General features: G+C 44.5%; 1 protein-coding gene across 1 annotated transcript in view; it reads right to left on the bottom strand.

The window, feature by feature from the left end:
- Positions 1–10358: 10358 nt before the first annotated feature.
- LOC311161339 (autism susceptibility gene 2 protein homolog) overlaps positions 10359–20560 on the bottom strand; it is a gene marked incomplete at both ends in the record, with an annotated part of 371371 nt that continues 361169 nt past the window's right edge. The window contains 3 exons of the mRNA XM_084218846.1: positions 10359–10370; positions 10631–10666; positions 19827–19928. Coding sequence (XP_084074972.1) covers positions 10359–10370; positions 10631–10666; positions 19827–19928 — 150 coding nt within the window. The remainder of the gene's footprint in view (positions 10371–10630; positions 10667–19826; positions 19929–20560) is intronic.

The raw sequence follows: 20560 nt of genomic DNA, 5'->3' as shown, positions 1-20560 counted from the left end.
CAAGCTCACCTTTCATCACCATCCCTGACAGACAAATCCTTGGCAAGGATTAACAATTTGCTAATGAAATTATCTCCTGATCTCTTATTTTACCTGGTATCTGTTCTGCCTCCTAACAACAACCTCTTTTCAGCTGCTAAGGTGGAACAATTAGTCAGTGCTATTGATATTAGGAGGTTCTATTACAGTAATAGCTGGAAATCTGTTTGCCTAGCACTCCACAACCACACAGGTGGGGCTCTGATGAACACACTTTCTTGTGATTCCCCTCTCTGTTCTTCCTCATTCATCCCCAGTGCCCTTCATTTGCCCAGTGTTTCCCATCAGCTTGCAGATATTATGGATTTGGTTTACTAAATACATTGTGCCATGGAATAAATACAGGCCATGGAATGAAATGAACAGCCAAAACATTCACCATAAATTCTCATAGAAACTGCTCTCCTTTCATTCACAGACAACTGATTTTCACAGGTTTTTCCTATAAATTATTTTACAGTGATGCTACACAACGTGGCCAAGTCCACTGATATTACATGCCAACCTTGAGATTGTCAGAAGCACAGGCAGGAATGCAGAGATGTGCTGGCCCAGCCCCAGCAGGGCAGCAATGGGGCAGGAAACAATGCCCCAGCAATGCCCCAGCAATGCCAAGGGCAGGGCTCTGACTGCAGGAGTGTCCCAGACTGCAAGGCAAGGTGTATTCTATTGCCATCTGTCAGGGGTGGGGCAGTTCTCTTCTATTCAGGGGGCAGTTTTCCTTATCTCTCCCACACCCACTCCTCCCTCTGGGGACACACCTGCTGATAACAGGGATTGAATGTCCCTGCATGGCTGATAAGAACTGCAGCATCCCATTGGGAGATGTGAGCCCAGGGGGAGGAGCCAAGCATTCCTACCTGGATAGAATCTGGAGATTCTGGAACACCAGCACGGCTTCTCCACTGGATTCCCAGAGGAACAGCAGCTGCCTCTGCCCCTGGATCCTCAGAGGATTCTGCCCCCTTCTCCAGGATCCCTGCTCCAGCAGAACCACCCCTGGCACTGCAGGAGGGCTGAGCCACAATTCCAATGGCCCTGCTGCCAGCACCCTGACCCACAGGGTGTCAGGCTGTGCTCTGGCTCTGGCAGTGTTGGTTTGGTTCACTGCATTGTTTATTTTATCTTTTTATTTTCTTCCCTAGTAAAGAACTGCTATTTCCTGCTCCCATATTTTTGCCTGAGAGCCCCTTAATTTAAAATTCATAGCAATTCAGAGGCAGGGGGTTTACATTTTCCATTTCAGGGGAGGCTCCTGCCTTCCTTAGCAGACACCTGGCTGTTGAAACCAAAACAAGGAGTCAGAGCCCTGCTCACCTCAGGCCCCAACCACACCATGGCTGGGCTGAGGAGTGCTGTGACACCCACACCCCTCTGTGGGAGGGGGAGTTCACAGGTCAGGAGAGATGAGATTTCAGGAGGTGAATAGAAGCTACTTCAGCTGAATGCACATTAACCCTCAGGTGGAGCAAAGATGAAAATATTTGCCCTGCTTTCCCTTTTTTCCTTTTTTTAAACAGATTTACCATTGCTAAAGGAAAGGCCATCGAAAACCTAGACTTCCTAATGGTCTGAGAGCAGCAATAACCTAATAATCATTTTCTTATGGACAAAATACTCCCAAATATTTCTAATGAACCATTACAGCATGCATTGCAACTTTACAAGCCTTCATTTAATTACTTCCACTGAAACAAACACACAAATCTTCCAGCTCGGTGCTGCCACACACACAGACTCTCTGAGCACCAAGCCCTCAGCAACCTTCTTCTGATGGACATTTTTTTTCCAGGAAATGACACAGAGACATAGGTAAAAGGTGATTTAGATAGACTGCTGTGTCACAAATTGTCAGGATCTGATTTAAAGACCTTGCCTTTGTCAAGAAAGACAGTTGGGTGTCTGCTTTAAAGAAGTACTGGGAATATTTTCATCAAAGGTTTGAATTGAAAAACAGTGGGAGGTAAATATCTGAGATGTTGCCAAGAAAGACCACTATATCCGTGCAATTACCATTAACAGGGGACAGCAGTGGTTCAATGAAGTAATTCAATCTGGTGTCCTACATTTTATCAGACAGCAATTTTGAGTTCTGACATAAAAGGCTGAGAAAGGGGATTGGACTCTTTTCTCTGAAATTCAGCCTTAATTCTTGCAATCAGGAGATGTGTTCTCTGCTTCAGGTACAAGCCTGCTACCCCTCTAAGGGACTCAAAAGAATAACCCAATATTCACCTTCAAAAGAAGAATAACCTAATATTCACCTTAACACCACTCATTGGCATAGGAACAAGTCATACTTTGGGCAAGGCTCAGAGCTGAGTGCCTGCAGTGGTACAGCAGTGTTTTCCTCCTGACTTAACTAGCTCAGATTTCCTTACTTGTGAATTTTGCAAGAAGAAAAAAAAACTATTGTTTTTAAAAAACAAACAATATGATGCAGCCTAAATTAATTAATGCATTCTTCCAAAAGGTAAGAGAGAGAGAGAGACTGTATTTCTCAGAAAATGGCAAAATGAAAAGCTTCTGGGAACTGCCATCAGAATAACACCAGCATGTGGCTTCTCCTCATCATCCATCCATAGTGCACACTCCTGGTTCCGTGGGGGCTTTTGCATCATCTTCCCCCACAGAAATCCTACCAGTCAGTCCATGACTGCCCTGGTGCTTTCCAGGGTGACCAGGTTTGCAGGGCAGATCTGATTTCTCCTCTGCAAGGCAGCCCAGGCTGGCACAGGACTCCCATGCTGGGATCAGCTTCACTCCCTCTCCACACAGGGCTCACCACAAACCAAACCCTTCCCAGGGAAATCACCACACTGTAGCCTTTCACCCCCTTTCTACCACAATGCTTTTTGCCATTTTGAACTGGTCTATAAATGTTACACCATGCAGAGGTCTTGAAAGATTCTCCTGTTATGAGCACATAGCTGAAAATGTTAATTCATATTTTGCTGAGCAAAATCTCACCACAAACAATAATGCCATGAGATAATTTGCAACAGGAACAGCCCAGTGTCACTCTTTCCACTGGCTACAAATTCCACCAGGTTCCAAAACATCACAAACAAGAGAAAACTGGCTCTTGTGTCACACAGAACGTGGGCAGCCCCCTTCACACATGACACAAAGCCAGGAGTCCCTACAGCCCTCCAGTGTGGGATTGCACAGCCCTTTCCTTTTCATGCAACCATACAGAACCTCCTCTAGAGACTCCAAAATCTCAAACACACCATGCAGGCAATGCTGCTGAGCATCCTCTTGTGCTGAGATGAAACTGAGGCTCTGTGTATGACAGCTTAACTGCTTGCAATCAAACTAATTTGCAGCAGGATGACCTGAAATGAGTTTAAAAGCACCATAATGCATGTTTAGCAATCAGTGAAGCAATCCTTTATTATTCAGGTTCACATCTGCAATTTGTGTCATGTGTCACAGGAGGGAGAAAGGGGGAACACAAAAAAGAATCCTTTTGCTTTGCAGGAGTTGATGAGCAGAACATGAGCCACAGTAACATGGGGCATTTGAAACCCAACAGACTGACAGCAAATCTGAAGTCTTTCTGCTACTTAGAGAAATCTTATAATGTTCAGAAGAAGAAATTATTAAATTAAACACTTGCCTATAAATGATTGTCTTGATTTTTCTAAATTGATTTTTGCTGGGGAAAAAATGATGAAGCAAGTTCACCTGAAATACCACAAGAAATAGGAACCAAGAACACCTCCAGGATTCTAAACTGTAAATGAAGTTATCAACCAGCCACTTTCAACACTCCCCTTTCTACTGGTGACAGAAGAGGGACAGATGGAGAGTTTCATATCACCCCTCCAAATACATAAACCCTCTTATTTCCCTCCTTTTTCCCTTCTTTTTTTAATGATATCTCCATTCATCACACTTGTAATCCCTGGGGAAAAGGTGGCTCCAACAAGGTGAGTGGGGAATATGCCCAGAAACAGGAGGAAAAGGGAAGCATTTGGTGAAGAAAGGCAAGAGCAGTAAATGTAGTGCCATTCCAGAAATGTAAAGAACAAAATAAAAAAGAAACATGGGAGAGACACAGAAGTGCAAAACTGAGACAAAGCACAAATAATCTAATTATTTATTAATAATTAATACTTATTAATTGTTATTTAATTATTAATTAGAGAAAGCAGAGAACTGCTCAAGAACTGCAGCAGGAGTGGGCTTGGGCAAGGACAGGGAAGGCCCAGGCCAGCAGACTCTGATCCCTCCTGAGGGACAAACCCTTGAAGTGTCACCCCCTGAATCACTAAAGTATCTGGGGACTGTGCTAAAGAAATTACTAGAAAGCTTTGAAGAAAGCTAGTAATTGCTCAGACAGAGGGTGAAAGTCTGTGTTTCAGCAATGAGGGGACAAACCAGAAAGACCTGAAAGTTCTGAAATCTGCTCTCAGTTCTGTCTGCTTGGGTAAGACACTGCTGTGGCACCCTGCTCTCCTTCTGTAACATTTGGACAACACAGTTCCACACACACAATCCAAAGAAATATATAGGATTAATATCTTAATTCAAAGCATGAGCATGCATTAGGGCAGAAATCTACAGTGTCTGAGGAAATACCATCCTGAAGGGCTGCAAAAATAACTCCAACCTTCACCACCTCTGTGGAGAATTTTCTGAGGAGAGACCTATCCTGACCAAATTCCAGCCCAGGTCGTTTATTCTGCTTGCCTAATCTTTCCCCAAATATTGAGTTAATAATATGTGAAATACAGAGTTTTTTCTCCAAAAAACTGTTGTTTTGCTCCAAGTGTTCTTCTTGTGATGAGCAGGATGCTGGAAATGCAGCTGCTCTTGTTTTGCTGGTCATGTTGTTAGCAAACTCTTTAATGAGCCTCAGCTCTCCCTAGGAACAGCACTATGGTTTATAAATGCTAAAATTAATAGACCTGGGGTAGACTTTATTACATGGAATGTATTTAGTTGGCAATGATGATGTCTCCCTTACAGCAGCAGTTAGAATAAACTGCATTTTTAATGGCTCCTGGAAAACAAAAGACAACACCTAAAAGATTTTAGATGAAGAAACACCAGGTTTCCTGGTCTCAGTGCACCCCAGCAAACCTACTCCACTGAGGGCTGCAAACACTAATGAGTAATTACAGCCCACAGAGAGATTTCTACTGGGGATCTTGTCCACTTTGCTCCAATCTGAATTTACCATCAGAAGATTCATAACCTCTGTTGTCAGCTTCACTTCTGCAAAGAATGGGCACACGGAGAATTTAAAGTGAAGTTAAAATGGATTTCAATATACCCTTCACAATAATAGTTGGTAAAACTAATTACAGTGAGAAAATTGGAGATCATTCATTACCCTACTAAGCAAATTTGGATTTGTTAACAATGATTTATAGTGCCAGGGAGAGGATAACGAGGATCCTGTTTCCAGCTCTGTTCACAGGGGACGTGGCAGTTCACGGTGTGGTGCCATCCCACAGCCACTGTGCAGTGCCTTTGGGGACCTCAGGCTGTTCCAGATGGACACACAGCAAAATACACTTAAATGTTTGGCTCCTAAAGTCAAGCTCTAAAATTAACTGAGCATCTTAACCTGCTAGCAGGAACAGTTTTTTATTTACCAACAGCACTGTGCACCTGGTGTGGAGTAAAGGACTCCATCCCTTCTGCAGCTTGGATTTATTGAGCCCCTTCCAAACAGCACTTCTGATCTGATCTGTTCTCTCCTGAGGAAGCCAGTGGGTCCTGCTGCACTTCCCTGCAGGGGAGTCTCTTCCCAGCCTCTCACCAACCTGAGCACCTCAAGGAGCAAAGCTCAGCTCCTCAGGAGTGCTGCCAAAACACACGGGCCAGGCATCGAGGGAGGGTCTGCCCTTTGAAGGGCTCTCAGAGATCCTGCTGTACCTAATGCCACATTTCTGCTGCAGGATGGTGTCTCAGATGAAAATCACTCCCAGAGCACAGAGAAATAGCTGCCCTTATCTAGGCCAAAGCCTGGTTTTTGCATCATCTCCATACCAAACACCACTGGTGCTCCCCTTATTCTCCCTGGGATGGGTTTTTAGAGCTCTGAGTAATGTAATGCAACATTGCACAAGCCGGGGTCCCAGTGGCACGCTGGAGCTGCACAAACATCTGCTGAACCCAACCCACTCAGGGCCAAATTGGATAGCACAACTGATTAGCCAGAGCCTTGGGGAATAAGCTCAGGATTTATGTCTGCCTGAGTCACCAGCCCATGTGCAAAGCACAGTTTTAGCTTTTCTTTCTTTTTTTTTTTAAGGTGGAGCAAGAGCAGTGTTAGGAAAAGAAAGGTCACAGGAGTCTTCTGCCTTCCCAGTGTTATTTCCATCACCAGCTTATTACCAAATTCTACCCAGTTCTGAAAAATTCATAAACTCTCTGCTTTTGGAGGAAAAGAAAATAACACAAACATGCAACCAAAAAAAAAAAAAAAAACCATTAAAAGAGGAACAGAAAATGCTCAGAAACAAAGAATCAAGAAGCAGACATATACAGAAATGTAAATAAGTTGCCAAAAGCAGAGAAACTGTACAATTGCCAAAAAACCTGACAATCTTGGGAATCAGGGTTTTTGTTTAGAAGCAAAAGACTCAGTTATTTAAAGTTTGATTTCTGCTCTGTTCTGTGTTGCAACCCAATGAACCTCTATCCACTTTAAAAGGAATTTGTCTGGCAAGACACACAAATGAGCAAAAACCATTCTTCAAAGCTAGGTAAGAGAAAAAGCTTTACTGTTATACAAATTCGAATTGTATTCTAAAACATCTCAACCTTCTGAAATCTCAAGACAGCTGGACAACTTTAAAAACCCCCATAATTCAAACAGCTTTCCTTTTAAAGTTAAAGAGATGATTTTTTTTCCCTAAAATTCTAACTACTTTTCGATTATCTGATCTGACATCTTGATGAGATGTAATCTACCTTATAATCTGTCTTTGATGAGAGACAATGACAATTTGCAATGCAAAAAATATCAAAGACAACTGGGAGATCTTCCAGGAAATATTAAGTTATGATTTCTTAGGGTGCACCAATATTAACAGCGTGCCTAAATTATTTTTCACATGCACCAATCATAGACTGGACTGATCCCACAGCAAGCAGTAAAGTCAGGCCAGCACAAAAGGCTCCCAGGAGAATTAGAATGATTTTTACCTCCTCTTTTCTGACTATTGGTTTAACAATATGCAAAAAAGGATGGGCAAGTGTCTCCTCTGACAAGGAGCACCATGACAGGTGAAACACACTCCACAAAATTGTCTTCTAAACAGAATCTACAGAAACACCAGCACCTGTGAAAGGAGTAGAAGGGAGTTGTTCCCAACTGAAATCCAAACTTGAAGGTGAATTTGGAGCTCATTGACAGCTTTGCACCATCCCCTCTCCTTCAGTGGTCCCACTTTGCTGAAGGCAGCTCATTCCAAAGCTTGTTCAGTCCAGGGCAGCTCTGTCAGCCCAGCTGGGTGTGGGTTGGGCTGAATCACCTGATGGAGATTCCCAACCCTGTCCCTTGCCAAAGCAGGCTGGGAATGCCCTCCAGAGCATGGGCATTTTTTCCTTTCCCTATTGCTTTTCCAGGAGCACTTAGAGACAACAAGAACAGAATTCAGTCTCCAGCTCTGCCAGTCAGATATTGATCTGCTGAGAGCATCAGGTAAGATTCCAGCCTTCCCCACCACCACTGAAGCTGCACAATGAATTACCAGAGGCTGTGGCTATCATAGACATTTTGGAGGAAGGATTTTGTGCTCCTGGGAAGTGTCAGCTTTATGAATGCTTCCTTAAACACTCAGTGATCTCTATAGAGTAACAGGATCTAAAAGTCATTTTAGCTTTGCTGTGGCACGCACAAACATTGCAGACACACGGCCCAGCCCATCCCTGAGTGCAAGCAGGGTCCTCAAAGGGGACCCCAAGCTGGACAAGGATCATCATGCTAGGCAACATGGCCTAAACACATGGAGATTCCATTAAGATTTGATTTAAACAGCAACCATGTGCTCCTTAATCCATACCTCAGTGTTCATTCCTTTCTGAATGAAACCTGCTTCTCTCTGCAGTAGATGTCCATCAGTCCATTTTCACCTACCTGGTTCCTCTGCTCCCTCTGGTGAGCTGCAGTACAGAATGTTTCATAACAGGCCAGTGTACAACATCCATCAAATAATTTCCAAGGGCCAAAGTTTTATTATTATCTATTAAACTAGAAGTTATTTTTACTATTTGAGCCCAATGACCCCTGTTTTGATGTTCTGGGTTAACAGCAAACACAAAAACTAACAGTCTTTTCTAGTCAAAAGCTTTGGAAAAAAGAAGTCAATTCAAGTGCATATTCCTTTGCACATTGATAATACAATAATTACATTGATCAGAAACATATGCTAATTGGATCACTCTGGAGCATTTTTCTCATTGTCTGGTACCACCAAACACATCTGGGTTTTATTTGCCCCATGTAAGTTAATAAGAGCATAGGCTTTTTTAAAACAACAAGCAAGATAATCCTAAAAACAATTTTCCAAAGTGAAAAGGGAGGGAAAAAAACCCTTCATGTTTTATCCAAGACTGTGTAAGTGTAAAAACAACTTTAAGATAGAAACTGAAGCACATTTTCTACCTACTTGGCTATTAGTGAGGAAAGAAAAAAAGGAAGTTAAAGACTCTCAATACTGTGACTACAGAAAAGAAAGAGCTCAGTTAAATATATTAATGGCACCAACAAGGGATGTCTCCCCCACCTACACAGACCCAAATTGGAAAGATTTAAGGTGCCAATCCATCAGCCCTAGAAGATGTCAGGCTTCTTCTTGTTACTGAATCCCTTGCTCAGGAGAGCTGGAAACTTTCAAGCTTTCTGCTGGAGCATAGGGGATGCTGACACCTTCCAGATTTTCACTTTAGTGGACCAACCCACAGACAGTATGGTGCAGGGAACAGCAGATGGCTTCTCTTCTGTTACCTCTGCTGCCTGGAGAGGAAGCTGAGCACAGCTCTCAAACCATGCATATTCAGCTCTCCCTGCAAGAACAAGGCTCATTTCTCCATGGCACAGCCCCCCAGCCCATAATACACCTGTCCCATTCCAGACAGGGTCTACAGACCCCTGTATGATTCCCAGACAAAGGAAAGCAATTCATTCTGAACTACAGAAAGACATTCAAGGTTTACTTTTAATTCTAAATAAATGTTGAGCCATTTGATATCATTTTTCCCTTCATCCCCTACCTCTTAAAAATACATGACACAAACCAGGGCAAGTGATGAAAAAAGGAAACCAGCTTGTTTTTCTGTTTCACAACTTACCTTACACTGATCTGAGCCTTGATATAATTAGAGCAACTACCACAAAACTTTTTCACCTGAGGATGCTCTTTTCATACCTCACCACCAGCAGCGTGAACGTTCTGTTTGTGCAGAAGTCCAGTGTCAATCCAGCAGGACACAGCATTTCTCCAGGTATTAAGCAACTTTTGTGCAATTTTTGTGAGACCACACGTTCACAATTTAATCCCATAACTTTCTTACAGGATCACAAACGTCTGTGGCAAAAGACTAAATTCACCATGAGCTAATAGCAGGAAAATGACTCTCTGGGAATGTGACATGAGTGCAGCCAAGTTTTTCCATCATGTAATTGAATACCATAGAGTTTACTTTTCCCCAGAGTTCAATGAGAAGATAGAAGGAGGCTTTGATTATACTGATAACTTCACAGAGCAGTGCTGTGGGACAGGGCTCCCATTTTACACTCCTGGTTTTGGACATACACAATGCTCTGCTTCTCCTACAGTTATTATAAAGGTAGAAAAGATGTGCTTGGAGAATACAGCATAAGTTATAAGAGAAACAGGATATGAGCAATTTAGATAAAAATTTTGGAAGAAAATAAGCAGTACATTGGCTTGAGTGGAAAAGTTTTTTCACTCCCAGACTTCTCTGTGCAAGTAAAAGGTATATTGATGAATGTGGGAATGAACAGAAAGGTGTGAGTATAGACTGTTAAATCAATACAGGTGCATGCAAAGAAATCACAACCCCAAAAAACATGATCAATTTTCAAACCAGCTGGGGCCTGATCTGCTTCTCAGGACACCAAATGGAAATCTGGCGTAAATATAACTTGTGTGTTTTCCAAGAGTGTCCGTGAGCCATGGGCTTTTAGGCAACTGGCAGAAATCACCTGTGCCACGATCTCTGGGCTGTGGTACACAGGAGATGCTCTTTAAAATCTGTGAATCACCAAGAACAGGGGCAAGGAGGAAGCAGGATCTGACCATCTCCCATCAGAGAGCTGGCGAGACCAGGGCTCACTTTATTCGCTATAATTGTGTAAATTAAGCGCTGTTAAAATGTATGTAGTAATTAAAATGACACCTGATTAGCTCAAGAAAACACAGACCACCACGCTGGAAATGTTACTTGCAGGGTATTTGTGAGGAATAAATGAGAAGGGGGCACTCAGCCCTTGGGCAGAGGGGGTTGCTGGGGTGTCCCTGTGTCCAGGAATTCTGTGTGAGGATTTTGTGTGAGGAACATTCTGCTGCTGAGGCACAGGGTGAAAGTGGAGATAGACACTTACAAAGTAGCCTGTTCCCAAGCTGGAAGGAGCTGAGCTCTGCAATAAAACACAAAGACAGAGTGGAAAGTCAGTGATGGTTTTTAACACGTTCCAATCCACACAGCTCATTACCAGCCCTTTCCAAGCTTTTCATCAGCACATCACAGCCCCAGCGTCCTGCCCCTTGTCATCTGCTACTGAAACAAACACAATGTTGCTTAATTTTTCCCTTTACATCTCTCAACCACTCGGAGATGGTAACGTGCTATTTACTGAATTCCAAGCTTCTGCCGTGGACGTAATTGCCAATTTATTTGACAGGCAGCTGGGTAATGAATTAATGATGGCATTTCGCCCTGCACTGAGACTAAACAGACACTCATCAACCAGCCTCCCTGACATGCTGACATTCAATGCCCTGGACTCCAGCTCCTCAGCTTCATGGCCACAAAGGGGCAGGAGGGAGGGGGAGAAAGGGAAAAAAAGTAGACTGACTTCAAAACAAAAAGCCCGGTGGGTTTGGATGACTTTTTCAGTGTATGACCTGTTTGCCAATTTATTCCCGAAAGGGCCTGGTTAGTACACACATAGTGCTTTTCTAAAATGAGACATTTTGTAAACATAATTAGTAGTCTGAAATGTAAAGAATGCGTGGGCACAGAGAAGCTGCTTTAGTCAATGTACCATTTTCTGGAGAATGCAGTCACTACAATTTCCCATTTGGATGTCCACATTGTTTGACAAACCAAGGATTTAGAAACAACAACCACAAAAAAAGCAAACGGCAAATATCTACAGTGTGAAACAGATTTCAAAACTCAAACCTATAAAAATAATTAGAACTAATATTACTACCATGGAAAATAATCAATTTCTTTAAATGCTTTGAAAAAAAATTGCATCATGAAATTCAGTTTAAGTGGGACACGATCACAACCTCTACATTCACAGGAATTAAGGAGATAAAGGGTTTTGTTTCATTAGTTTTTCATCTAAGCAATGGGGATTACACAGCAGGTTCTCTCAGAGACATGGGGGATCCTGGTGCTAATCCAGGTCAGGCTGTTCCATTAGAGGGGGAGCAGTGCCCAGCTCCAGCCTCCAGAGCCTGTGGGCACAGCAGCAAGAGCAGAGGAGCATTCTCTAGTGAGGCTGCCAGAGAACCAGCGTGGAGCTCCTGGAGCTCCATTCCCATTCCTGGAGCTCCATTCCCATTCCTGGAGCTCCATTCCCACTCCTGGAGCTCCATTCCCACTCATGGAGCTCCATTCCCACTCCTAGAGCTCCATTCCCTCTCCTGGAGCTCTATTCCCTCTCCATTCCCACTCCTGGAGCTCCATTCCCACTCCTGCAGCTCCATCCCCATTCCTGTAGCTCCATTCCCATTCCTGCAGCTCAGTTTCCATTCCTGTAGCTCCATTCCCAGTTCTGGAGCTCTATTCCCTCTCCATTCCCATTCCTGTACCTCCATTCCCACTCCTGGAGCTCCATCCCCACTCCTGTAGCTTCATTCCCATTCCTGTAGCTCCATTCCCTCTCCATCCCCACTCCTGGAGCTCCATTCCCACTCCTGGAGCTCCATTCCCACTCCTGGAGCTCCATTCCCACTCCTGTAGCTCCATTCCCTCTCCATCCCCACTCCTGGAGCTCCATCCCCACTCCTGTTGCTCAGCACAGCCTCCCTTTCCGTGGTGACACAGCCTGGGGACCTGGGCACCCTGCAGGGAAGGGCACAGAATTTTTGTCACTTCCCCCCTGTGGCAGGACAGGGAGCCAAAGGTCAGATCTGCAGTGGCTTTCAGGCAAGGGGACTCCACACAAACAAAGACACTCCAAAGTCTTCCTGTCCCCACTCCTGCCGCTCCCCTGTGCCACTGTCACCCACAGGAGAGCCCGTGGTGCCAGGGATGATGTCCCTGAGAGCTTCCCTGCTGTCCCTGGGGATGCCCATCCTGCTGGACTGACCTGGGCACAGCCCCTGGCACAGCCACTCCCTGGGCATAGGTCCTGCTCTGGGAATGCCAAAAAGATTTTGTCTTTTTATTAATGTTTTATATATTCATAACTCTGTAGGTTACTATTATACAGCTCCATAGCTCCATAACTAGCTCTAGTCCTTTTCCTGCCCTTTCTCTTAGATTTTAGAACAGTAAGATCACCTGTCTGGACTCTTGTTCAGTCTTTTTTGCCTCTATAGTGAGCCAAGGATGTTTTATTTTTTCCACATATTGTAGACATGATAAATGTGGGGCTAGAAGCTGGGGGAGCAATGGGGGCTTCAGTGGAGGGCAGGACCAAAAAGGGAGGGGATTACTTAATTAACTGTTCCTCTAATTGGATACTTTCTCTGAAGTATGCTAATTTGTTAAACTTATAAAATTGTCACACTGCCTCCTCTGCCCTCACCCTGCTCCCTGCTCCATGCCAGTGAGATTCCTTTCACTTCAGCTGGAGATCTACCCACAAACACACCACGTGCAGTCCTTAGAACCACTTTTGTTTCAGCTATGTGCAGATGCCAAGAGAGTCCCACTCTTTTCACTCACAGTTTTTTTTTTAAACTTACTTTACTGGCTGAAAGCTCCAAAGTTTGCATTCTGCATCTGTGTGTAATTTTTGTCTGCTTTTTATTCCAAGTTTTGGAAGGATAGAGTATCAAAACAAAACAATAAAGAGGAAGAAAAAAAGAATAAGCAAACAAAATATTTCCCACTGAATATTTTCATTCCTTCAAAAGCAATGCTGCAATGGCTATGGGAGGGCAGTGGAAACACAGCAGTCAAATGACTTCCACTGAACAACTGTGCATTTTCAGAGAACTTGACTTTGCTGGATGGAAATATAGCCCTTCACACATTGCATGCTGCATATGGAGAGTGCAGTTTGCAAACTCTGTTTAATTGAAGTATGAAAGACTGTGCTGCACATGCATGAATGACTGTCAGCTGTGCTGAACCGTGTGCTGGCAGAGCACGGAGGCTGAAGCGAGGGCTATGCAAGGAGACAACTTCTCACCTTTTGGGAACTCCCAAGAGCGAAAGGCTCCCACTACCCCGTGCCCAGCCTTGGTACCAGCTGTGCAAACATCTTTACAAGCCCGTGCTGAGTCGTGATCCTGCACTGGCTGGTTCTATAGCTCTTATATAAAGTGTGCCTATAATAGAGGTAACGGTTTCACTCTCCGAAACCCTTTGCAAAATAGGACATCAGAAAAACTGTTTGATATTCACACAACCACCAGCAGAAGCCTGCATCAGGTGCCCATCAGCAAAATACACTTGCTTAAAATTGACAGGGTTCTGAGCTTTTTCCCCCACCTTTTTTGTTTCTTTTTTTTTTTTTTGGTTGGTTTGGTTTTTTTCGTTTCCATCCTTTCTTAAAGAAAAGAACTTTGGCCCAGAAGCAAAAATGTAGTAACCCTCGTGTAAGCATTAGTTTATTGTGTACCAAAGAAAATTACATCCTTGAGGTCTTGGAAGGCACAGTTATACCCATTTTGCATATATATTGTGCATTACTTGGGGAGCTGGGTGGGGAGAAAGACTGTGTTGTACATATTTGTTCTGGCTATTGTTTATGCAGGTCTGACTGAATGAAGGAACAGTGGGTATCATTTCAATTTCTGATGTCAACATCAAATTACTTATTTAATTTCATGCCTGGCGAAGCATTGTATAGCTACACGCAGAATCATTTCACTTCATTTGTTATGCTGTGTTTTCTTGGCGATTGGCTTGCCTTCCAACTGACAGCTTTAATTACGACATGAATCTGATTGCACTGCCGAGGAATTAACATAATGCAACAAAGCATTTAAGCACCCAACCTTAGACACACAAACACACACGTCCCCACCCTGGCAGCCCCACGCACACAAAGCACAGCCACTGCTGCTGAGCAGCTCCTGGCACGCACACAGGCACAGCTCTGCTCCTCTCTGCACTGCCAGAATCACTGGGGATCCTCTGGACAGGCAGCAGCACTGAGGGCTTCACAGTCAACCAAGGGTGTTTTATTTTTTCCACATATTGTAGACATGATAAATGTGGGGCTAGAAGCTGGGGGAGCAATGGGGGCATCAGTGGAGGGCAGGACCAAAAGGGGAGGGGATTACTTAATTAACTGTTCCTCTAATTGGATACTTTCTCTGAAGTATGCTAATTTGTTAAACTTATAAAATTGTCTAAGTCCTGTATCACATGTGCATTTTGCCCTACTTGCACCTGGAGGACCTTCATTAAAGGTAACAGCTTTTTATCATCTTAATATTGTTTGGCTTGTGACCTTTGGCATGGCTGGGAGCCCCTTTATAGACATAACCCAAAGGCTGTCCCTCGATTTGTCTTTGGCTCTGTACAGGTGAGAGGGAGGGGGGACAAAAGAATTGAAAATATCCTGGATTTGGGGCTGAAACCATGAGCAGCCCACAGGATTCCACTGCTGGAGTCGCTTCCTGAAGCAAACAAACATCCACAGACCTGGTGGGAAGGGAGCTCAGGATTTCAGGACTCCTGAAGCAAACAGCCACAGACCTGGTGGGAAGGGAGCTCAGGATTTCAGGACTCGGTCCTTATTGTCACCTCCTCTCTGTGGCTCCTCTCAAGCACAAAATACCCAGCACAGGAGGAGCACACACACCCAGCTGTGCTGGTGTGCCTCCACTCCACACATGCCAAAATCACTGGTGATATTCTGGACAGGGAGCAGCACTGAGGACTTCACAGCACATAACCCAAAGGCTGTCCCTCGATTTGTCTTTGGCTCTGTACAGGTGAGAGGGAGGGGGGACAAAAGAACTGAAAATATCCTGGATTTGGGGCTGAAACCAATAGCAGCCCACAGGATTCTGGAGTCTCTTCCTAAGCAAACATCCACAGACCTGGTGGGAAGGGGACTCCAGGATTTCAGGACTTGGTCCTCATTGTCAGCTCCTCGCTGTGGCTCCTCTCAAGCACCAAGTACCCAGCACAGGAGGAGCACACAGACACAGAGCACTGGCATCAGGGGAGCACTCACAAAGGGTGCAGCAGCTTTGATGAGATTTTTGAGAGCCCAAGAGCAGACTTTTAATGTAGGGACAAAAGGGAAGATTCCTGTCCCACAGGCTGTTCAGGAACTGGAAAAGCACTGCAGACAGAAAGGTGCCAGCTGCAGCAAGAGGTGATGAGGGGCTCAATCCCATCTAGTGACCATGTGGGAGAGGCTTTTGCTGTTCATCCCTTCACTGAAAGCCTCCAACCAACACCAGAGGCAGCAGGCAGGGCTGAGATCAGGAATTTAGGATGTGCTCCAAAGAAATCAGGTGGTTTGATTTTTGATTAGCAAAGAGGTGGCTGAACCCCTGAACACTCAGTGCATTTACCATCCAGGTTAGCTGTAACTCTCATGTTTTCCTCAGGTAAATCTCCTGGCTGCTTTGTAAAACATGACAAAAATCTATTCCAAAGAGGGAGAACTCAATTAAAAATGAATACATCCAGGAAGATAAAGAAAAGAAGTTGACTGAGCTCCAAGCTGAGCAAAAGAGAAAGCGCTGCCATCTTGTCTCCAAGCAAGATCTCAACAAAATGAATTCTACTACTGGCAAGATTTTGATGAGATTAAACTGACTACAGCACCCTATATATAAAGGAGGAGCAGCTCTCCAATTTCTCTTTTAGGCCCCTGGAGCTACCTCTGTCCATAAAGGAAAAAAAACAAGTTGTCATTCCTAAAAAAAAAACCTATACAGAGGAGAAAGGCAGAGAGCCATGGGTTTATGAAATTCAGAGGGGGAGCTGGATCAGGGCACTGCTTGCACTGGAGCATTTGAGCAATCATTATCCCTAATCTAGCAGAGGTCAAATTCTCTGCTAATTATGTTCTCTCACAGAGGGGTGGGTGTGTGCACACGTGTGCCAGGCGAGGACAAAGAGAGGAGTTGACAGAAATCAGTCTCACTGCATTGCATCTGACAAGAGCAGAGGATATTCCCCTTCCTACTGTCTGATGCTATTTCAAGCCTCATTATGAGAAAAATCTCCTGTTTAACATGGTCTTTTCATTGAATTATCTTCTTTTCATTTTTGCCCACCTCTTACAAAGGCTGCAAATTACCTGCTTGGATCTCATTAGCCTGGAAAGGAGTCACTCCTTGTAAACACACTTTGCATCACTCTGCATTATCCAAGGGCTGCAGGTACATTTACAATGGGCAAAGTGGAAAGAAAGATCCCTGACAGGAGAGGGAATGAAGCCACTGACATGTCAGTTTGCAACTGGGTGTTCATTATCCCCTCTCCCTCATTCTGCATCTGTCACTGAGCTCTCAGCAGCCCTGCAGGAAGGCCTGTGAAGCTCTAACATTCCTGTTTCACCATCCTGCTCAAACTGGAGAGGGGAAAATGGATCATCCACCTGGAGAACTTGCACTTCAGTCATTAGCCACATTTCCATACAGGAGCCATGCTCAGCCTTGCAGTGCTGCCAGGTGACAATAGTGGAGATTCATTATATTTCATGGCCAAAATTTGCTTTCTGACCTCAAGGTTAATCTGCCTGCAATGTTTTATATTTTTTGTTCTATCTTCTGTTGGATACACTTTTTTGTTTTTTTTATTTTTTTCTGAGAAAATAGCTGTAGAAACAGAGGCAAAGCTTCAGAGAAAAGCTTACTCTGTTTGTAGCTTTTCTGGACAGAAAATAGTGGGTATCATTAGACATCTGACTTTTTCAAAAAGTATTATTGAAAATAAACATTGGGAAGGTGCTGTCATTTCAGCACACAGGGTGTCTGACTTTGGGAAAGGGGGAATGGGATGGACAGCTCTGAACTGAATTTGGGGCAATGGGATGGACAACTCTGAACTGACTTTGGGAGAGGGGACAATGGGATGGACAGCTCTGAACTGATTTTGGGATGGACAGCTCTGAACTGATTTTGGGAGGGGAACAATGGGAGGAACAACTCTGAACTGACTTTGGGAGAGGGGACAGTGGGATGGGCAGCTCTGAACTGATTTTGGGGCAATGGGATGGACAGCTCTGAACTGATTTTGGGATGGACAGCTCTGAACTGACTTTGGGAGAGGGGAATGGGAAGGACAGCTCTAAACTGATTTTGGGAGGGGAACAATGGGAGGAATAGCTCTGAACTGAATTTGGGATGGACAGCTCTGAATTGACTTTGGGAGAGGGGAATGGGATGGACAGCTCTGAACTGAGTTTGGGAGAGGGGACAATGGGATGGACAGCTCTGAACTGACTTTGGGAGTGGAACAATGGGAGGAACAGCTCTGAGCTGAAGGAGCCTGGGGAGGGCCACCCCAGAGCAGGCACAGTGAAAGCTGTCTCGTGCGTGTTTTTCAAATCTCAGCTGAACTAGTGATGCCAGACCACGGAGACATGCTTGTATTGCAATGAATTATCAAAGGAAAGGAACTTCCCTTATTAAGCAAAGCATAAATTATGTATAACACTTTAAAATATACATCTCCACATATATTTACATAAGGTTTCTTTTGAGCAACCTGTGAATCCCTCTGTCCTCTCTTGGGTGCACTAGGGAAGTTGTATTTGCTCTCTACTTCCTTTTAATTTGCCACAGCACCGAGACAAAGGAAAAGTATTGTAAAAACATCAGAGAAAAACTAGATTTGATGGGTGGAAGGGGACCCAGGACTCTGCTCTCACTGCCAGGTCTGCCAGAGCGATGCTGTGAGCTGCTGAGAAGCCCAATAAACCTCAGAGCTCTCCACTCACTACATTGCAAGGGAATGACCAAGCTAAATTAAAACCATGTTTGTAAGGAGCTGTGAAATTTTTGGCTGAAGGTGCTGTGTAATTGTGAAGTTGGTTGCAGTGGCTTCCCAGATGCCACAGGGCTCAGACAAGACAGGATGATGATGGTGACAGCCTGACATCCAGCTGCCTTCCACTGCTACCTGTACAGAGCATTTCCTTGCTACCTCCTCTGGTTTCACTCTCCTCTTCCAAAGAGATCTCACAGCCCTGAGACTGACCTCAGCTGACAGCTATGAAGGGCAAGCTCTGAAGTGTTTAGCTGAATGTAACCCATAAAGGCTGGCTCTGGGGAAGAAATGGACCTCTAAAATAATGTGACAAAGGGATGTGGAGAGAGAGTGCTACAGATTTCACACTTTCACAGAAAAAAAAAAATCAGGCATCTGTTCCAGTGATATGCACAATTCAGCAAAAATTGCTAGCTGTGTGCCTTCAGGCTTAAATTTGCACAACGAAATGTATCCTTTACAAAGGTATTTCTTTTAGTGCCTGCTCAGTTCAGTTTTATTGGATTGGCCTATAGAGGACACCATCTGGTATCTGTCATCCAAATCTACACAGACATGCTATCGATAAAATCCCCATTTCCAAAATGTGGGTTAGTTAAAAGTAGGGCCAGATTGCTGGCTGGTACAAATTGGGTTGACTGATGTAGCTATCCATGCTTTTACCAGCAAAGGATCTGACCTACAAAATCCCCAATTTAGATACTCTGTTGGGACAGGGCTTTCTTTATATTCTGTGCTGTAAAGCATGTGGCACAGAGGACACAGAGCCATGAATAAAACACTCAAGGATTGTGATGGTACACATAATAAACAGTAATCTAATTGCAGCAACAGAAAGATTCTGCAGTCATTGCTCTGTCAGAACAACTCATGTGTGTCACTGGTGAATGGCCAGCATTCTCCCATGGAGAAAAACACTCTCCACAGGGCTGCCATCTCAGGCCCTTCCACAGCACTTTAGGTAGAGCAACAAAGGCAGAGCTTATGCTATTGTTGGCCATGTTATATCAATTCATTATATATCACTGAGACTCTCTAGACACTCAAATACTTCTCATAAAGACAGTATGTAGCCCAAAGAAATTCTTTTCCTCCACCACTTGGGGTAAAAATGTTACTCACTTCTCAACTATGCAGAACATCTTAACTTCATTAAATGTCCTTCAACTGTTTCCAAAGAGCTGAATGTTTGCACACAGACATTGTATCAACCTTTAAGAAGTTTAGGGAACCAGGACAGGAGACCTCAGTTACCTCTCCCTCTCCTGTGATTTGCGAAAACCCCGCACCTGGTAGGAGCTGTAAAGAAGGTGTAAACTCTAAGTTAACTTTCTAATCCCCCCATGTCTCAGCTGAAGCCCCAAAGGGAAGGAAGGAGATGTGAGCAGCAAGCCCTCCCAGGAACCAAACACCCGAGCTGCACTCACGTCGCTGAGCCTCTCCCGGGAGCTGCTGCGCTGGAAGCCCTTGGAGTCGCCGCTGGCGCTCTCGCTGTCGCTGTCCCGGCAGCTGTTCTGGCCCGGCTTGAGCTGCAGAGAGGAGACACAAACACAGCAAGAGTTGAGCCTGGTTCAGGTGAGTGCCCTCGCCCCACTGCCCTTTATCCCCTCCCAGCAGCAGCAGCGTGGCCATGGCTCTGTGGTGGTGCCAGCGCTCCGTGTCCCTGTGCCTGGACACCACCGGAGCTGCAGCTGCTGCAGGCACGAGGAGGCAACACTCGTGGGCCAACAGCACTTGTGGCCCAAGGAAATCACAGTTTGGGACCTTCCTCTGTGACCTTCACCTTTTAGACTTCTCAAGGGATTTCTGCAGGGGAGGAAGATTTTGGTTTCCATCCCAGTGCAGCACTCACAGCATCAGTTCCTCCCTCCTTACAGCGTAAGAGCATTGAGGACCTGAGATCAATGGCAGTCTCCCCAGGGGAAGAGGAGGTCACCACTCCAGAGAAGCCTTTCTTTTGCTGGACTAGCCCTGAACCACACTGCCTGGCAACTCTGAACAATTTTCAACCAACAAACCTCAATGTTTATGAAACAACAGGAACTACTTAATAGGTATCAAACTGCTTTTGGTTTTCAAACCAGCTTTAATGAACTTTACTGGCATTGTAATAAGAAAAAACACAAAAAAACCCCTTAAACTACATTTTTATTTCAATTGA

Source organism: Fringilla coelebs (genome assembly GCF_963513975.1).
Source record: "Fringilla coelebs genome assembly, chromosome: 20".
NCBI lineage: Eukaryota > Metazoa > Chordata > Aves > Passeriformes > Fringillidae > Fringilla > Fringilla coelebs.
Note: the sequence above shows the minus strand (reverse complement) of the source record. Positions and strands in the feature narration are given on the sequence as shown.